The 14062-nt window shown below is 49.0% G+C and overlaps 1 protein-coding gene across 3 annotated transcripts in view; it reads right to left on the bottom strand.

Annotated features, from left to right (window-relative positions):
- HIP1 (huntingtin interacting protein 1) overlaps positions 1-13039 on the bottom strand; it is a 145606-nt gene extending 132567 nt beyond the window's left edge. For 2 of the 3 annotated variants that reach the window (XM_039507615.1, XM_039507613.1), the window contains exon 1: positions 12843-13039. In XM_039507615.1, the coding sequence (XP_039363549.1) occupies positions 12843-13010 (168 nt within the window). In that variant the 5' untranslated portion in view covers positions 13011-13039. Of the gene's footprint in view, positions 1-10032; positions 10202-12842 lie in introns of those variants that run through there. The other variant, XM_039507614.1, reaches the window with a different exon arrangement.
- Between the last annotated feature and the right edge of the window lie 1023 nt (positions 13040-14062).

Here is a 14062-nt window from a genome sequence, read left to right as displayed (position 1 = left end):
AATATTCTCTTTTTATTCCGTTTACTTAGTGCTTTTATCACTTTGGGTCTAGTCAGGTTCCCACTTTCTCCAGTGTAGTCAGTCTGTTTATGCTGTTTGTGAGGGTCTTTTCCCCAGCACCAGAGAATTTTTTTTTTTTTAAATATAGGGAAATTTGACTGAAAGACTGGAGATGTTGGCAGAAGGACTCAGGGGCAGGCATGGTACCTGAAACTACTTTAAAATCTTTTCGCCTGGATAGTTTTCACGTTCACGTGTACCTTGAAATTGGGAGATTCCAAATCAGCTTTTTGAGTGCAGTTTTCTCTTAATGCAGCCCATTAACTGCATGGTGCCAAAGCTGGACTGGGAGGACACATCGGGGAGATGCACACATACAGGATATTAATGGTTATGGAGTACATTCTCCCCCCCTCACTCCCATTTACTACCCACTAGTTCCACTGAAATCCATGGGCAAACATGTACTGCTCACTGTGAGTAAGGATGGCAAAATGTGGCCTTTTGGAATGAAGACAGTATTTCTATTTGAGTTTTGTACACTGTGCCAATCCCACTACACTTAAGAGAAATTTCTGCCTTTCTCCCCTAGCTCAGTCAGCAAGCGGTGGAGGAAGATGGATCTCTGAAAGTGGACATTCACTAGAAAAGGGGAACATTCAGGAGTGACAGGTTTCAGAGTTGTAGCTTTGTTAGTCTGTATCAGCAAAAACAATGAGGAGTCCTTGTGGCACCTTAGAGACTAACAAATTTATTTGGGCATAAGCTTTGGTGTGCTAAAACCCACTTCATCAGATGCATGGAGTGGAAAATACAGTAGGCAGGTATAAATACACCGTACATGAAAAAATTGGAGTTGCCTTACCAAGTGTGTGTGGGGGTGGTCAGTGCTAACGAGTCAATTCAATTAAGGTGAAAGTGGGATATTCTCAACAGTAGAATACCAAGGGAGGAAAAATCAGGATAATGAGGCCAATGTAATCAGGATGGCCCATTTCAAACAGCTGACAAGAAAACTAATTTCCCCCTACTGATATTCATACCTTCTTGTCAACTGTTTGACCACATCCCCCTCTGGGACGCCAAAGGCCCACATCCTCTGAACTGCAGAACAGGAAGAGGTTTCTCTGCTGCAGGCTCTGAAACAAAGTTGTTCCTGGTACAGGAATAATTCTGGGTCTCTAAAGGAGAATTCATAGCTTAGAAGAGGTGAAGCTCTCCAGATATCCGAGCTAGCCAATCAGCAATGATGCTACTTCTATGCATTACAGTTGTGTTACCGGGTGTTTAAAGTGATCAACAGACTTAAAACACAGAACAAAGCTCTTATACTTTCTAGTCCTTCAGTCTATGCCATTTTCACTTAAAACGAATCAGCAAGGACTGGATGGTTCAAGAGACAGGAAAGGGGATACTTGGCTTCCACCTCTCCATCACCAGCTTGAAACACACACACACACACACACACACACCAGTAGCACCAAATGTTACCACCATCCAATGGCTGTCGAGTGACTACATGAAGCAAGCTAGTGATCTCAGTCCATTGACTAACAGAAAGGTACCGGCCCTCCCTCCCTCTACAAAAACAAAGAAAAATCCATGGGCTGTTGGCACTCTAAGAAGATAGCCCCAAACCAAAATGGTCACAGACACTGAATACCCCTTCTTGGCCTTAATCAAGCACTGGCAATGGGACACTTTCACAAACACTCAGCAAAAGAACAAACCACATGTGACGAATATTAGTCATGCACGACTGGAAGGTGCTCAAACACTATGTCTCAAAGTTACCCTATCCAATGCAACTTACATTCACATTCAGAGCACATCAGCTCTTACAGTGACAAAACAGGCTCCCTCTATAGGAACAACAGTTCTTCATCCTCACTCCAGTTCCAGCCAACCGTGTTCTGACTCTATGTTCTCTAAGGATCACACCAAGACATCTTCTCTCTTACATTCCCTGTAAAATGAATTATGTTGCAAGATGGGCACATTAAACTCCTGTCCCAGCAATTGATGTTGTATGCACGCCTGCTCCCTCTTTCCTAAACCAGATGCCAGATTGACATTTGATGCAGTATATCATTATTTATGTAGTGCCATAAGTGCACAAAGTGATGTACAACACGCAAACTGAGTCAACCAATAAGTCCTCATCACAAAGACCTTACAGTCTAAGGGCAATAAATATTTGTTTACATGATTTTGCTCAGTGAGGGATAGCCTTATGAGAGGCACATCTTGTCTTCTCAAGGATCCCAGGGGGACAGCAGTCAAACAATACATTGTAAAGAGAGAAACAGGCCAGGGACAGAGAAAATGCACTTCAGTATGTCTTCTAAATGGAAATTAAAACTTCAAGGTTGTGTCTACACTGCAATCAGGAGGTGTGATTGCAGCACATGTAGACATACCTGAGCTAGCTTTGGTCTACCAAAGTACAACCCTACCCAAGAACATAATGCAGCAGCAGCTGTGCCACCATGCATGCTGCTGTGGCAACACTGTTACTGTTATTGAAGCTAGCTTGGATCTAGCTGAGGCTGCAATCACACCACCTGCCCGCAGTGCAGACAAAGGGCACATCGACACTGTGGGTGCCCCAGCAGCCCAGCTGTGGTTCTGCTGCTATGCCATGGTAGAGCCATAGTGCAGATGCTTGCTACAGCAACGGAGGGGGATTTCTGTTGCTGTTGATAATCCACCTCTCCAAGAGGTGGTATCTAGGTCAACATAGCACATCTACAGCGGGGTTAGGTTGGCTTAACTACAGCGCTCTAGGGGCTGAAATTTTCACACCCCCGACCATTGTAGCTATGTCTAACTAACTTTTAAGTGTAGATCAGGCCATATTCAGGGATTCAACTGTACTTCTAGCCTGGAGATGCATTACTGACAGCTGAATGGACTCCTGAAATTCACATAGGGTCAGATGTTAATCTGCTAGCCAATTTTCTCTTAAAGTAAACAGCCTCTAGTGACTACATATGCAATGGTAGCTATTTTACAACCCAGAAAAGTTCCTCACTTCTCAGCAGAGCTTTCAGTCTGCAGGCCCAGCTCACCATTGTCCTGTGTCTTGTGCAGTGATTTACATCAATCCACAGTGAGTGCACGGGGGAGTAAAACTCTACTGTTCCTATTTGGCAGCATTTTACAACCACAGTGCACCAGCATGAACATGGAGCAGGGCAACAGTGAATCAAGCCCTGTGGTGGTCCAGAAGCTCAGTGAAGGTCTTCTAGATTTGCCTCTCATCCAAAATTGTCAACAGCCATTAGTATTGATTATTGTTGGTGGTACTGCAGTAGAGCCTAGGAGCTCTAGTTATGGATCAGGGCCCCACCGTGCTGGGCACTGCATTGCATATCCACAGAACAAAAAGAGGTCCCTGCCCCAAACAGCATACAACCCACTCTGTCTCTCCCTCTACTATTCAGTGCCTTTCCGATATATTCTGAGGGAAGGCCTGAAATCCCATTTTTCCAGATATCTGGAGGAAGGCTTGCCTTGGGGAAGTAGTATCTTTTCCCACTGCTTCCTTCCCTACTTGAATAAACCACTCCGGTATTAAGGCTAGACAGAAAGAACAACTGGGAGTGGGTGTCTGCCCTTATTTCACCTAGGGCTTGCAGCATGCTTGTGTTTAAAAGGGCCAACCTGAATCATGTGGAGTAAGGCTCTGCCTTCATTAGCTGTATTTTCCTAAAGTTTCCCATGGTTGTGATACAGAGAAGGAAGTCTTCAGAATGTGGGTGTAGTGTGGACAAAGCCTAGGAGCCTGCTTCTCCTCAGTAGGCTTGTCTACACTAGACAGCTGCACTACTGGAACATTCATTGATGTGTCTGAACTGGTGCAAGTGACAACAGTGATGTATCCATATCATGCATTGGGCGCATACGGGGCACCAAGTCCATACACAATACCTGTAGCATGTATTGCAGGGATTGTTACCCTACAACGCCCTGCACAGCTCCCAAGGGCTGATACATAGCATCTCTTTCCAATCGTAAGTGCCTCCATACAGGTGCATTGACAAAAGAGACAAGGTGGGTAAGGTTATAGCTTTTCCTGTCTCTCTCATATCCTGGGACTAACACAGCTGCAGCAACACTGCAAACACCAGTGTAGACAAGGCTTTTGTGATTAGAGTGGTGTGCTGAGGTTTAAACAGTCTGTGTAGAAATGCAGTGCTCCTGCAACAGAACACAAATCCTTCAGAAAACCACTGCTTTGAAGGGCAGATCATTTAAATGTAGGCAAAAAGCAGACCATGTTTTGAAGCTGCTCTGTCAAGTGAAGTTGCTATTCTGAGTGCACATTTCCCCCTCCTCACTTACATTGTCTCCTTGTATCCATTTTCCTTCAAGAGTAATTGGTACCATCCTGAGAAAAGCTCCTGGAGCCTTCTGTGATCCTTTATTGCTCTGTGGTATATCTCAGAATGTAACACCCTGCGTGCATCTTACCCACCACACATGCATCCTTCTTCTATTCTCACTCACTCTTTTTTTTTTTTTTTTTTGGTTAAATATTTGGCTTATCCAACAGCTGAACATCTTGTCTCTGCTAGTTTGCTAGGCAAAAATTCAGTTAGTACAGAGCATGAATCAACTCTCTGTCCCCAGCATCACAACTGCATCCCCTGAGGACAAATGCAATGGAAGGGAGACGGGAAATCAAAGTAGATTAGATTGTAGTGCTACGCCTAACCTAACCAAGGAGATTCCAGACCTTTGGCTTCAAACTTTGTTGCTAGAGCTTTAACCCTGACAACATTTTAAAGGTTCATCCAGAATAGTTACTACTGTAGCAGACTCCTTGACAGCAAAAGAATCATTTCCAGAGGATACAGATGTCAGACTAAATTAAATGCTACAGGAAACACAAGTAACAACATTTCTAACAACATATGTCATGATTCATTATTTTTTTTGTTGGTCCCCGCCCCCAGCCAGTGTTGTTGCTCAGCTCTTAAAATTTGTTCCATTTCAGCCGCTGTAACAAGCACTAGCAGATCCAAACAAGTGATACAGATGTTAAGCTAGGCAGTCATTTTAAAAGCCCTCACCTCCACATGCAATTATTAACTCCTATCTGGTTTTGTATCTGTAAGACAGCAGGATCTATAGGATCTCAATGTCTCTACTGCTCAGCTTTTCCATTAAAAACCATCTGTGTTGATGGCTGAAGAAAAGCAGAGCCATTACGGGTATGTAAAAAGCAACAGCAGGCAGTCTAATCTAAGCTGCTCTAGGAGAGGTTCTTTCATCCAGCAGGAAGTCCATCAAGAGTTGGCAAACACGCACTGAAACAGTGTAAAAATAAACTTATTTGGATCTATCTTTATGTTTGCATCACAAAGCAACCTGAGGAACTCACCTACCAAGGCCAGGGAAACGGAGACTGCAAGTCTGCCACTATAAAGTTCATTCCCATCCGGCCCAAAAGCAACAAATTAGCTTTGTCAGAGGAAAAACTATTAAATTCAGGATCCTTGCGTAGAGTCTAATGAAACAGTCTCATCATATTCGCAGAGTACCCCAATACCGATCTCACACCACATAGGACAGTGTTTCTCAAACTGGGGTAGCCACTTGTGTAGGGAAAGCCCCTGGCGGGCCGGGCAGGTCCGTCCGATCGCGGCTCCCACTGGCTGTGGTTCACCACCACAGGCCAATGGGAGCTGCTGGAAGCAGCAGCCAGTAAGGCCCTCGGACCGCGCCGCTTCCAGCAGCTCCCAATGGCCTGAAGCAGCAAACCGTGGCCAGTGGCAGCCGCAATCGACCGGACCTGCAGACGGGGCAGGTAAACAAACCGGCCTGGCCCCGGGGCTTTCCCTACACAAGCGGCGACCTCAGTTTGAGAAACACTGACATAGGATGAGTCATGACAAGAAACAGATGTCAGTCATCCAACAGGACAGAATAACCATTTTGACATGGCTTTTCCACTTGGGATACTCCTCTGGCATGGGACATTCCTCTTCATAAATGTTCTGCTGCCAGAAGACCAGGCAGATACTGAAGTACACTGTGAGTGGGCTGGGGATACAGAAATACAGGTAAACCTTGATTTTATAAAGGTCTTGGGAATCAGATGAAACTTCTGTATTAAAAAAAAATCACTATTTCAAATAAATGCATATCAGGTTCTATGCAAAATCTGGAGGCACAGATCAGAAAAGTGTTGAATAACCAGTGTTTGGAAAAATCATAGTTAACTTCTAGTCACCTTGGCATATCTCAGAGACTTCACCATAAACTGGAATGGGATCATGCATCCTGTGATGGAGTTAAAGACTCTCCATCACAGTGCCCTGAGATTTCCAGCTACCAAAAGATTTGGAAAGATCAACTAAGAACAAGAAAAGATGCAGCATCTTGCTGGGTGCTGATAAGTACTTGCTTAGAAACAAATGCTGAATAATTTGGTCCTATAACCAGCTTTCTGGACCTTGCTAGTTTGTTCCTGTGACCCTGATGTTCACATATTGTGTCCTCCCAGTTAGAGCTTATAATATCCTCAAGAAAATGAAACTCAGGTGATACAGATGTTCCAAGTTTTGCACAGACTTTTGTTGCAGATGGCATGAATTATCATCTTCTGATGCTTTGCTATCTGCACTAAGTATTAGCGCCATTACCCGTCTAGTAATGTTCACTTTCTGTGGGGAAGAAGAGGCTCTCAAGGGAATACTTATACTACATATTTGATGTAAGGACCCCATTAGTCTGGGCAGAGTGAGGCCATTTAGTGAAACACAGAACTTTAGTTGGAATAAAGGCTTTCAAATCTGAAATAAACAGGCTTCACTGTTTTCTACAGGCTCTGAATCACACTGGAGACACTGGTCTCGAGTGATGATTGCACTCAATCCCCTTTAGGACCTGTTAGATTGCAAAGCTAGTCCCGGCTCCAAATGTAGGGCTTTAAGTACTTTTTCTAGGTAGCTTCCAATAGAACAGGAGTCCTTACTCAAAACCTCATAAACTCAACACTGAGCCTTACTCTATGTCTCTACCATCAGGACATTAACCCATACTCCGGTTGTTTCCCACCTCAGCAACCACTATTGCCTTTTCTGTAGTCTCACCCTCTACCCCATCCTTTCACAGTCAGTTTTTGACAACTGTTAGGCTGCTTGTGTGCTGAAACCACAGCCTACCACACTGATCAATATTGTTCGCTCCCCCCTTGGTCTGTCTATCCATCTTGTGTCTCATCCTATACTTAGACTGTAAGCTCTCAGGGGCAGAGACTGTCTTTTTGTTCTGTGTTTGTACAGCACCTAGCACACGGGGGCCCTGGTTCATGACTGGTGCTCTTAGGCACAACAATAATACAAATAATACTGTTGGGCAGATCCCCTCCCTCTTCTACTGCTCTGACCAGCAATCCCAATCCCCTGCCTGCACTACCTCCATTCCTTCCTCAAATCTCTGCCTTGGCTTTACCTCTTATTCCCCACAGAGGGCCAGATTCTTTGTTGCCCTGCCCCTTGTGCAGTCATTTACACCAGTGAGTGCAAAGTGGGTATAAAATGCTACTAGATCAAAATGTTAGCAGTTTGCACTGGTGCAAATGACTCCATGAAGAGCAGAGCAATAGGGAAGCTTCCCCAAAGTTCCTACTTTACATCAGTTGCAGCACTCTCCCCCTGACTCTGTTCTCCTCTCCTGCTATATAATCCCTTTGGGCTGGCCAAGCATCTCTCCCAACTGATCCCTCTGTTACTTTCCACTGCTTCCGAGTCTGTGCCTTCTTGCATGCCACCCCGACCCACTTATACTTAAAGCAGCCTCCCAATTAGCATCCAGGTCGCCTTCCTCTTCTCTTCCAGAAAACCTTCTGAAAAACCTGCCTGTTCCAAGAAGCATTACAGCTACAAAGACCACATGCCACTCTGTGCTGGTTGCTCATGACTTTAGGCTGAAAGGCAGGGACGTTGTAATTTGCATTGGAACATTGTTCCTTATGTATATTAACATACACAATTACAGAGCTACATAGATAATAACAATCTGCTAGCATATTGGCATTGCCTATATGGGGGTGCAATGCTATTTAAGCCAATGCAAGACCCTCCAATCTATACAAAACAAAGTGCACACTGTGCAAAAAATAAAAATGCCCCCTACAAGGATAACTAGAGTGGAGTTTTCTTTTAGAATATTAGTGAATTGCACAAATCTAAAGGTATAAGACATTTCAAAGCAAAAGGCATATAATAAATCCTACTGCATAATGGAACAGCTACTGAAATAAGCACTTCAAAGCAACGGAGAAGATTCAGAACCAAAAGCATCTCTGATTCCATTAAACAGGCCATTGTATGAAAGCTAGGAGCCTTGAAGGTTAAGGGACATTTAATGCCTATCTGGAATTGCTCTGGAAACCAATGTAATGATAGAGGTGGAATGTGAGAGGGCACCTGGGTGTGCATTACCAGTGAGGCATATGCATTTGGAGTTAATTGCAAGATGGGAATCTCTCCTTTTAAAGGACATTACACTCATCTTTACAAGACCTAGACACATATTTTCACCCTGGCTGCCATTATTTTACCCACCACTGTAGCATCTGTTCAGCTACAATTTTTGAAACATCCAACTGTAGATAAAACTCCTGGAAACTTGAAATCTTTGACCAATAAGATCTACTTGCATGAGCTAGTCCTATGCAGGCTAGACCAAGGGCTAATCTTAGCTTCCTTCATTTGACTCCCCTAACTTGAGCAAAACTCTTCCAGTGAAGGGGCCAGGAGGCTGCCTTCTTCTCCTCATTGCTCTGACACACTGCAGCAACTGTGGACTCCAGTTGCTGCTTTTGTGTCTGTCTGTCAAAAATCATCTCTTCTCCCAAACTGGTGCCTCTCACATCTGAGCTACACTTTCAGACTTTCAGCTTCTGCCCCATCTCAGTGCCTGCTTAAAAATACCAGAAGGGAGATGATTAGCTCTCTGTGTGACGGAACAATACTTTTATATATCTGGGCCTCACTGCTTCTTCCCCTGCCCCTCCCTTTGCTTCATCTGTCTGTTTATTGCAGGTCTAATTTAGATCAGGCTCTTCCGGGCAAAGGCATGGTGCCACCTCAGTGCATATAAATAACAGCAGCTGGTTATCAGCAGCGACTGCAGGTAGAGAAAGCACCTACATGGATGGACGGACAGACTGGGGAGGGGACAGCATTTGGGGCTGGATCCCCAAACTGGTCATGTCTGTGTCTTGCCTTCTCTGCCCACTGATATCTCATCCCTCTGGCTCTCAGGGGACTGGGTATCTTGGTATTGCATGGCCCAGGGCATCCCCCCCCCCCAAATACCTTCACCAGCCCCGCAATGCCCCTACTCCTCATCCCCCAGCGTCCCCACCAGCACCCCCAGCTCCACTCCTCATCCCCCACCATCCTCCCAATGCCCCTACTCCTCATCTCCCCAACCCTTCAATGCCCCCACTCCTCATCCCCCCCAGCCCCCACTCCTCATCCCTCCCAGCATTCCCAACCCCTCAATGCCCCCACTCCTCATCCCCCAGCATCCTCCCAATGCCCCTACTCCTTATCCCCCCAGCCCTCCTCCCCCAGCATCCCCCCACTCCTCAGCCCCCCTCCCTCAATGCCCCCACTCCTCATCCCCCAGCATCCTCCCAATGCCCCTACTCCTTATCCCTCCATCCCTCCTCCCCAGCATCCCCATGCCCCCACTCCTCAGCCCAATGCCCCCACTCCTCCTCCCCAGCATCCCCAATGCCCCAGCACCCCCATATCCCCACTCCTCAGCCCTCCCCAATGCCCCCACTCCTCCTCCCCAGCACCCCCATATCCCCACTCCTCAGCCCCTCCCCAATGCCCCCACTGCTCAGCCCCCACCAGCCCCCAATGCCTCCAACCCTGCCACTGCTCAACACCATCTCCCCGCCCCTCCACCAGCCCCCTCAACGCCCCGCCCCTCCACCAGCCCCACTCACTCACCCCCCCGCCCCGCTCGGCGCCCCGCCCTTCCCGGTCCCACCTACGGTACCTGGCTGCGCTCGAAGCCCTCGCGCTCCGCCTCCAGGCCGCTGCCGCCGCCCCCCCCGCGCCGGCTCAGCACCTTGGGCAGCGGGTTGGGCACCTGCTTCATGGAGCTGCTCACACGGTCCATCCCGGCTCGCCCCGGCCCGCCAGCCGCGCGCCCCGCAGCCGCTACCCGCCGCTAGCGGGACCCACGCCCGCGGCATTGGCCCCCGCCCCTGCCGCTCACACGGCGGCCACGCCCCCCCGGGAGCCACCTCCCGCCCCGCGGCCCTGCCGTCTCTCATTGGCCACTGCGAATGCTACTCGAACTGAACTCCCAGTGGGACCCGTAAGGCGCCTCACGGTCCCGCCCCTTCTCCATGCTCACAGGTCTAGGCAGCTGCTATTCCAAAGAGAACTGCCCCCCCCAAGACCCGCCCCTTTCTCCCGCCTCCTCCTCGCTCATTGGCCCTTTGCACCTTCGACCCGCCCCAGATTTACAGACCTTCCTCTTACCCCGCCTACTCTTCATTCATTGGCCCCGACCCCTGCTGCTTACCTCCAGATCTTGCCCCCTACACCCACCTTCTGCCAATCAAACTCCCCACCCCCTTGTTTTTCTTGCCCGGGTTACCTAAATCAGGGACCCTCAGTCAAAGAAGGCCATCTCATTGGCTGCTGGGCGTGTCCACCATGTACAGCCCGCCTCCTTCTGTACCAATAGGAGTAGAGCGCTGCGGGTACCTCAGTCAGGCAGTCATGAGTAGAGCGTTGTGGGTACGTTAGTAGAATCATAGAATAGACTATCAGGGTTGGAAGGGACCTCAGGAGGTCGTCTAGTGCCACTCCCCCTTGACCAGGGCAGTAGGAGTAGAGCATTGTGGGTATCTTGGCCAGGGCAGTAGGAGTAGAGCATTGTGGGTACATTGACCAGGGCAATAGGAGTGGAGCATTGTGGGTATCTTGGCCAGGGCAGTAGGAGTGGAGCACTGTGGGTAGCTCAACCAGTCCCCAGCATCCCCCCTTGCCCTTAGACACAGACAGTGATGCTCAGCCTTGTGGGGTGGCTGTACAGATCCTCAGCCAAGCCTGCCATTCCCTATGCCCTCCAGCAGGGTCCCAGCCACTTGAGGGCATGAGCTACTCTAGGCCCCTTCTGGGGGCACCAGTGCAGTCCCAGTGCCCTGAGCAGGCTGCGGTGCCTCTCCCCGCCGTGTCCCCTGCTCCTACAATCTCAGAGTATTATTGACTAAGCTGCCCTTTGGTTGGAAGCCACAGCCGTTGAGAAACAGTGGTGCAGACATGCACAGAGGAAACAGGCAGGGACAGGCAGAAAGAGATCAACCAACCACTCATAAATGTGATGCCTCTGCCCCCAGGCCTTTGGGCACTTTGACAAGCTAGAAAGGAAACAAAATTGTTACCCTAGTAAAGCCCCAGCGCAGGAACAGAGGGAGGAAATGGTAACAGGTCCCACGCCTGGCCGCTGCCCGTGGCACATAGCAAATCACAAACACACTGAGTGAACTCACAACTCAAATCGGTCCCAGAGGGAGTGAGGTTTCATCCTGCAGGATGCCAGAGATGCACATTCATTGATGGAGAGCCAAGAGGCAGAGAGTTCAATGGGCAAAGACCCCAACTTCTTGCATGTTTCCTCCCAGATTACTGAAAACTCTAGACTCTATAGTGAGTTGAGCCCTATGAACTTTATCAGACTTACATGCACTGCATGAGCATTCACACAACAGTCGCACTCCCAGCACACGTTGGGCCCTGTGTAAAACCTAGGATGGAGTCTCTGCTGAGAGCCTGCTTTAGAGCTGTGTCAAAGTTCTGGTCAGGAGCATGGAGATGTCCCTGGGCCATTTACACTGCTATGGCAGGGCTGTACCTCAGCATGGAGAGCAGCAGACACTCCTGTAGCATGCTTCTGACACTCCCACTATGTCGGGGCCTGGGAGTGAGGCTGCGCAACCCTACTCCAGCAGGAGAGCTCCCATTTGCAGTGGGTATTCAGGGGCCATTTCTGCCTTCTTTATGTCACCAGAGTGGTGTAAAGGGGAGAACTGCCCCACAGCCATTGCCATGTGCCCCTATGGCTGCAGTGCACTATGGAGCATGGCTGGCTGAGCAGAGTAGGAGGGATGGGTCATCCCATCTGCTAATCAGTGGTGATTACAAGAGAACAGCGGTGACTTCATCAGAGACACACCAGCTAGTCAGAACCCCCAGGATTTGTAAGTGCAAGTCAGATGAGCTCAGCAGCTTCTCTCTGACTGTGGGGACAGCCATGTAGTCCAAATCCCTTTACTCTGCTACCAAAAGCAATGGAGACAGCAGCGCCAAGGGGGAAGAAAGGTCAAGCATGCTTTGTCAGACATCCAGATTTGAGAGCTAAATTGTCCTGGGCTTTGTTCTAGATGTTTCTCCCCTGCTGGCTGAGTCCCATGGCTAATTTCACAGCCAAAATGCATCCTGAGTCATGCTCTCCCAGGCTGCAGCTCAGCTAGTGCAATCTGCAAAGAGATGGTTCACATGATGCCCCTTTTACTCATCACTGCTTCTGCCTTGGCTATTGATACCAAAGCTGATGGGAAATGGAGGAGACTGTTCAGAGAGGCCATCTCCTCCCCTTCTGTTTGTCTCGGCTCCCTGTCTGTCCTCTGTCCCTAATGCGCTTCCTGGAAACCTGCCTCCTTCTCTGGGGCCAATCCCACAGGAGGTTTAATGGGCTTAATCCAGCCACAGCTGGGGCTGCAAAAAGAGGATTAATAATTGAGGAGGTGAAGTCATTGCTGCACAGCGATGAGGAGGAGAGGTGGAGAAGAGTACCTGACAAAGGAGAGCAAAGACCGTTCCACTTGGCTCACTATCATCCTTTTTCACACAGAGTGCACACATGCAGCCTACTCTGGGCATGGCCTGCAGAGGCCACACGTCCCCGCATGCAGTCTTGGGAGGGAGGTGTATCTTGATCTCGGGCGCAGGAGAGTGGAGCATGGCATGATGGGATCTGTAGCATCTATCCACTGCACCTGTTTATTAAAGAGGAGGCAGGCTGTAGCAATCTGGTCCATTTCATGCACATGGGGCTACCTGTGAGTTTCTGGCAAGTTGCTAACATGGCTCTTGGGGGGGAGGGAGGGGTAAAGTGGGGTGCTACTTGCCTAAACCAATCCACTGAGTGGCTGAGCTGGACCGTGCCTTCAAGCTGTGCTCAGCTCAGGATGCAGAGAGGTTCCTGCAATGCAGCAGGTCCCCTTTCTCTTTGGCAGACCAAGGATGCTCAAGGACAGCTTGGTGTGTGGTTTGCGGATATGCTTGGATGTGCTGCTGACATGATTCTCCCAGTCAGCAGCAGAGGGTCTGAGGTTCATGTGCCCCAGTAGACGACACAGCAAGTGCCCTGGGTGGAAGTGGAGAGGGCAGGGGGGTGGGGGTGGGGGTTGGTTGTCACCCCTTCAGATCAAAGTGTTTCCCACTGATGGCCCTTTACATGGTTTCAGCCCCACAAATGCTCAGCTCCTCTTCTGTCCATGCTCCATGCAGCCAGTCCATGGTGTCAGTCTGAGTTCTGGGGGTGAAGGGACTTGGGGTGGGGAGTCTCTGTGGGTGTGGGCCTGGCTTCAAGGTTAGTGGACAAGTCCCTTCCAGTCCTCTCTTAGGGCCTGATCCAGTGCTCAGCCGCCACTGACTTCAGCACCTCACACAACTGTGCCCTTTGACCCTCCGCGCTCATTCCCATGAAGCAGCTCCTGATGGGGGGATGGGGAAGCAGGGGAGACCCCGTCTCTTAGGCTCCAAAGAGGTTCCACTTTTCCCCCTTAAGCTCCAGAGTGGTGGTTCTCAAATGTCTTCCTGCTGGGGGAAGGGCCCTTCCTCAGGCCAGGATCACCAGTGGGATGGCTCCTGGGCTGTGGGGCATGAGTAGGGTGACCCTATTTCCCTGTGCTGAATACGGGACACCTGGTAAAATTACTCGTATTCAAGCGAGTTCAACAGTCATCAGTCAGAACTAGGCTGTACAAACGTTGAAATTAACATCAAGTTGA

This window comes from Mauremys reevesii, linkage group 20 (assembly GCF_016161935.1).
Source record: "Mauremys reevesii isolate NIE-2019 linkage group 20, ASM1616193v1, whole genome shotgun sequence".
Lineage (NCBI taxonomy): Eukaryota > Metazoa > Chordata > Testudines > Geoemydidae > Mauremys > Mauremys reevesii.
The sequence above is the reverse complement of the archived record's forward strand: the minus strand, read 5'-3'. Positions and strand labels throughout refer to the sequence as shown.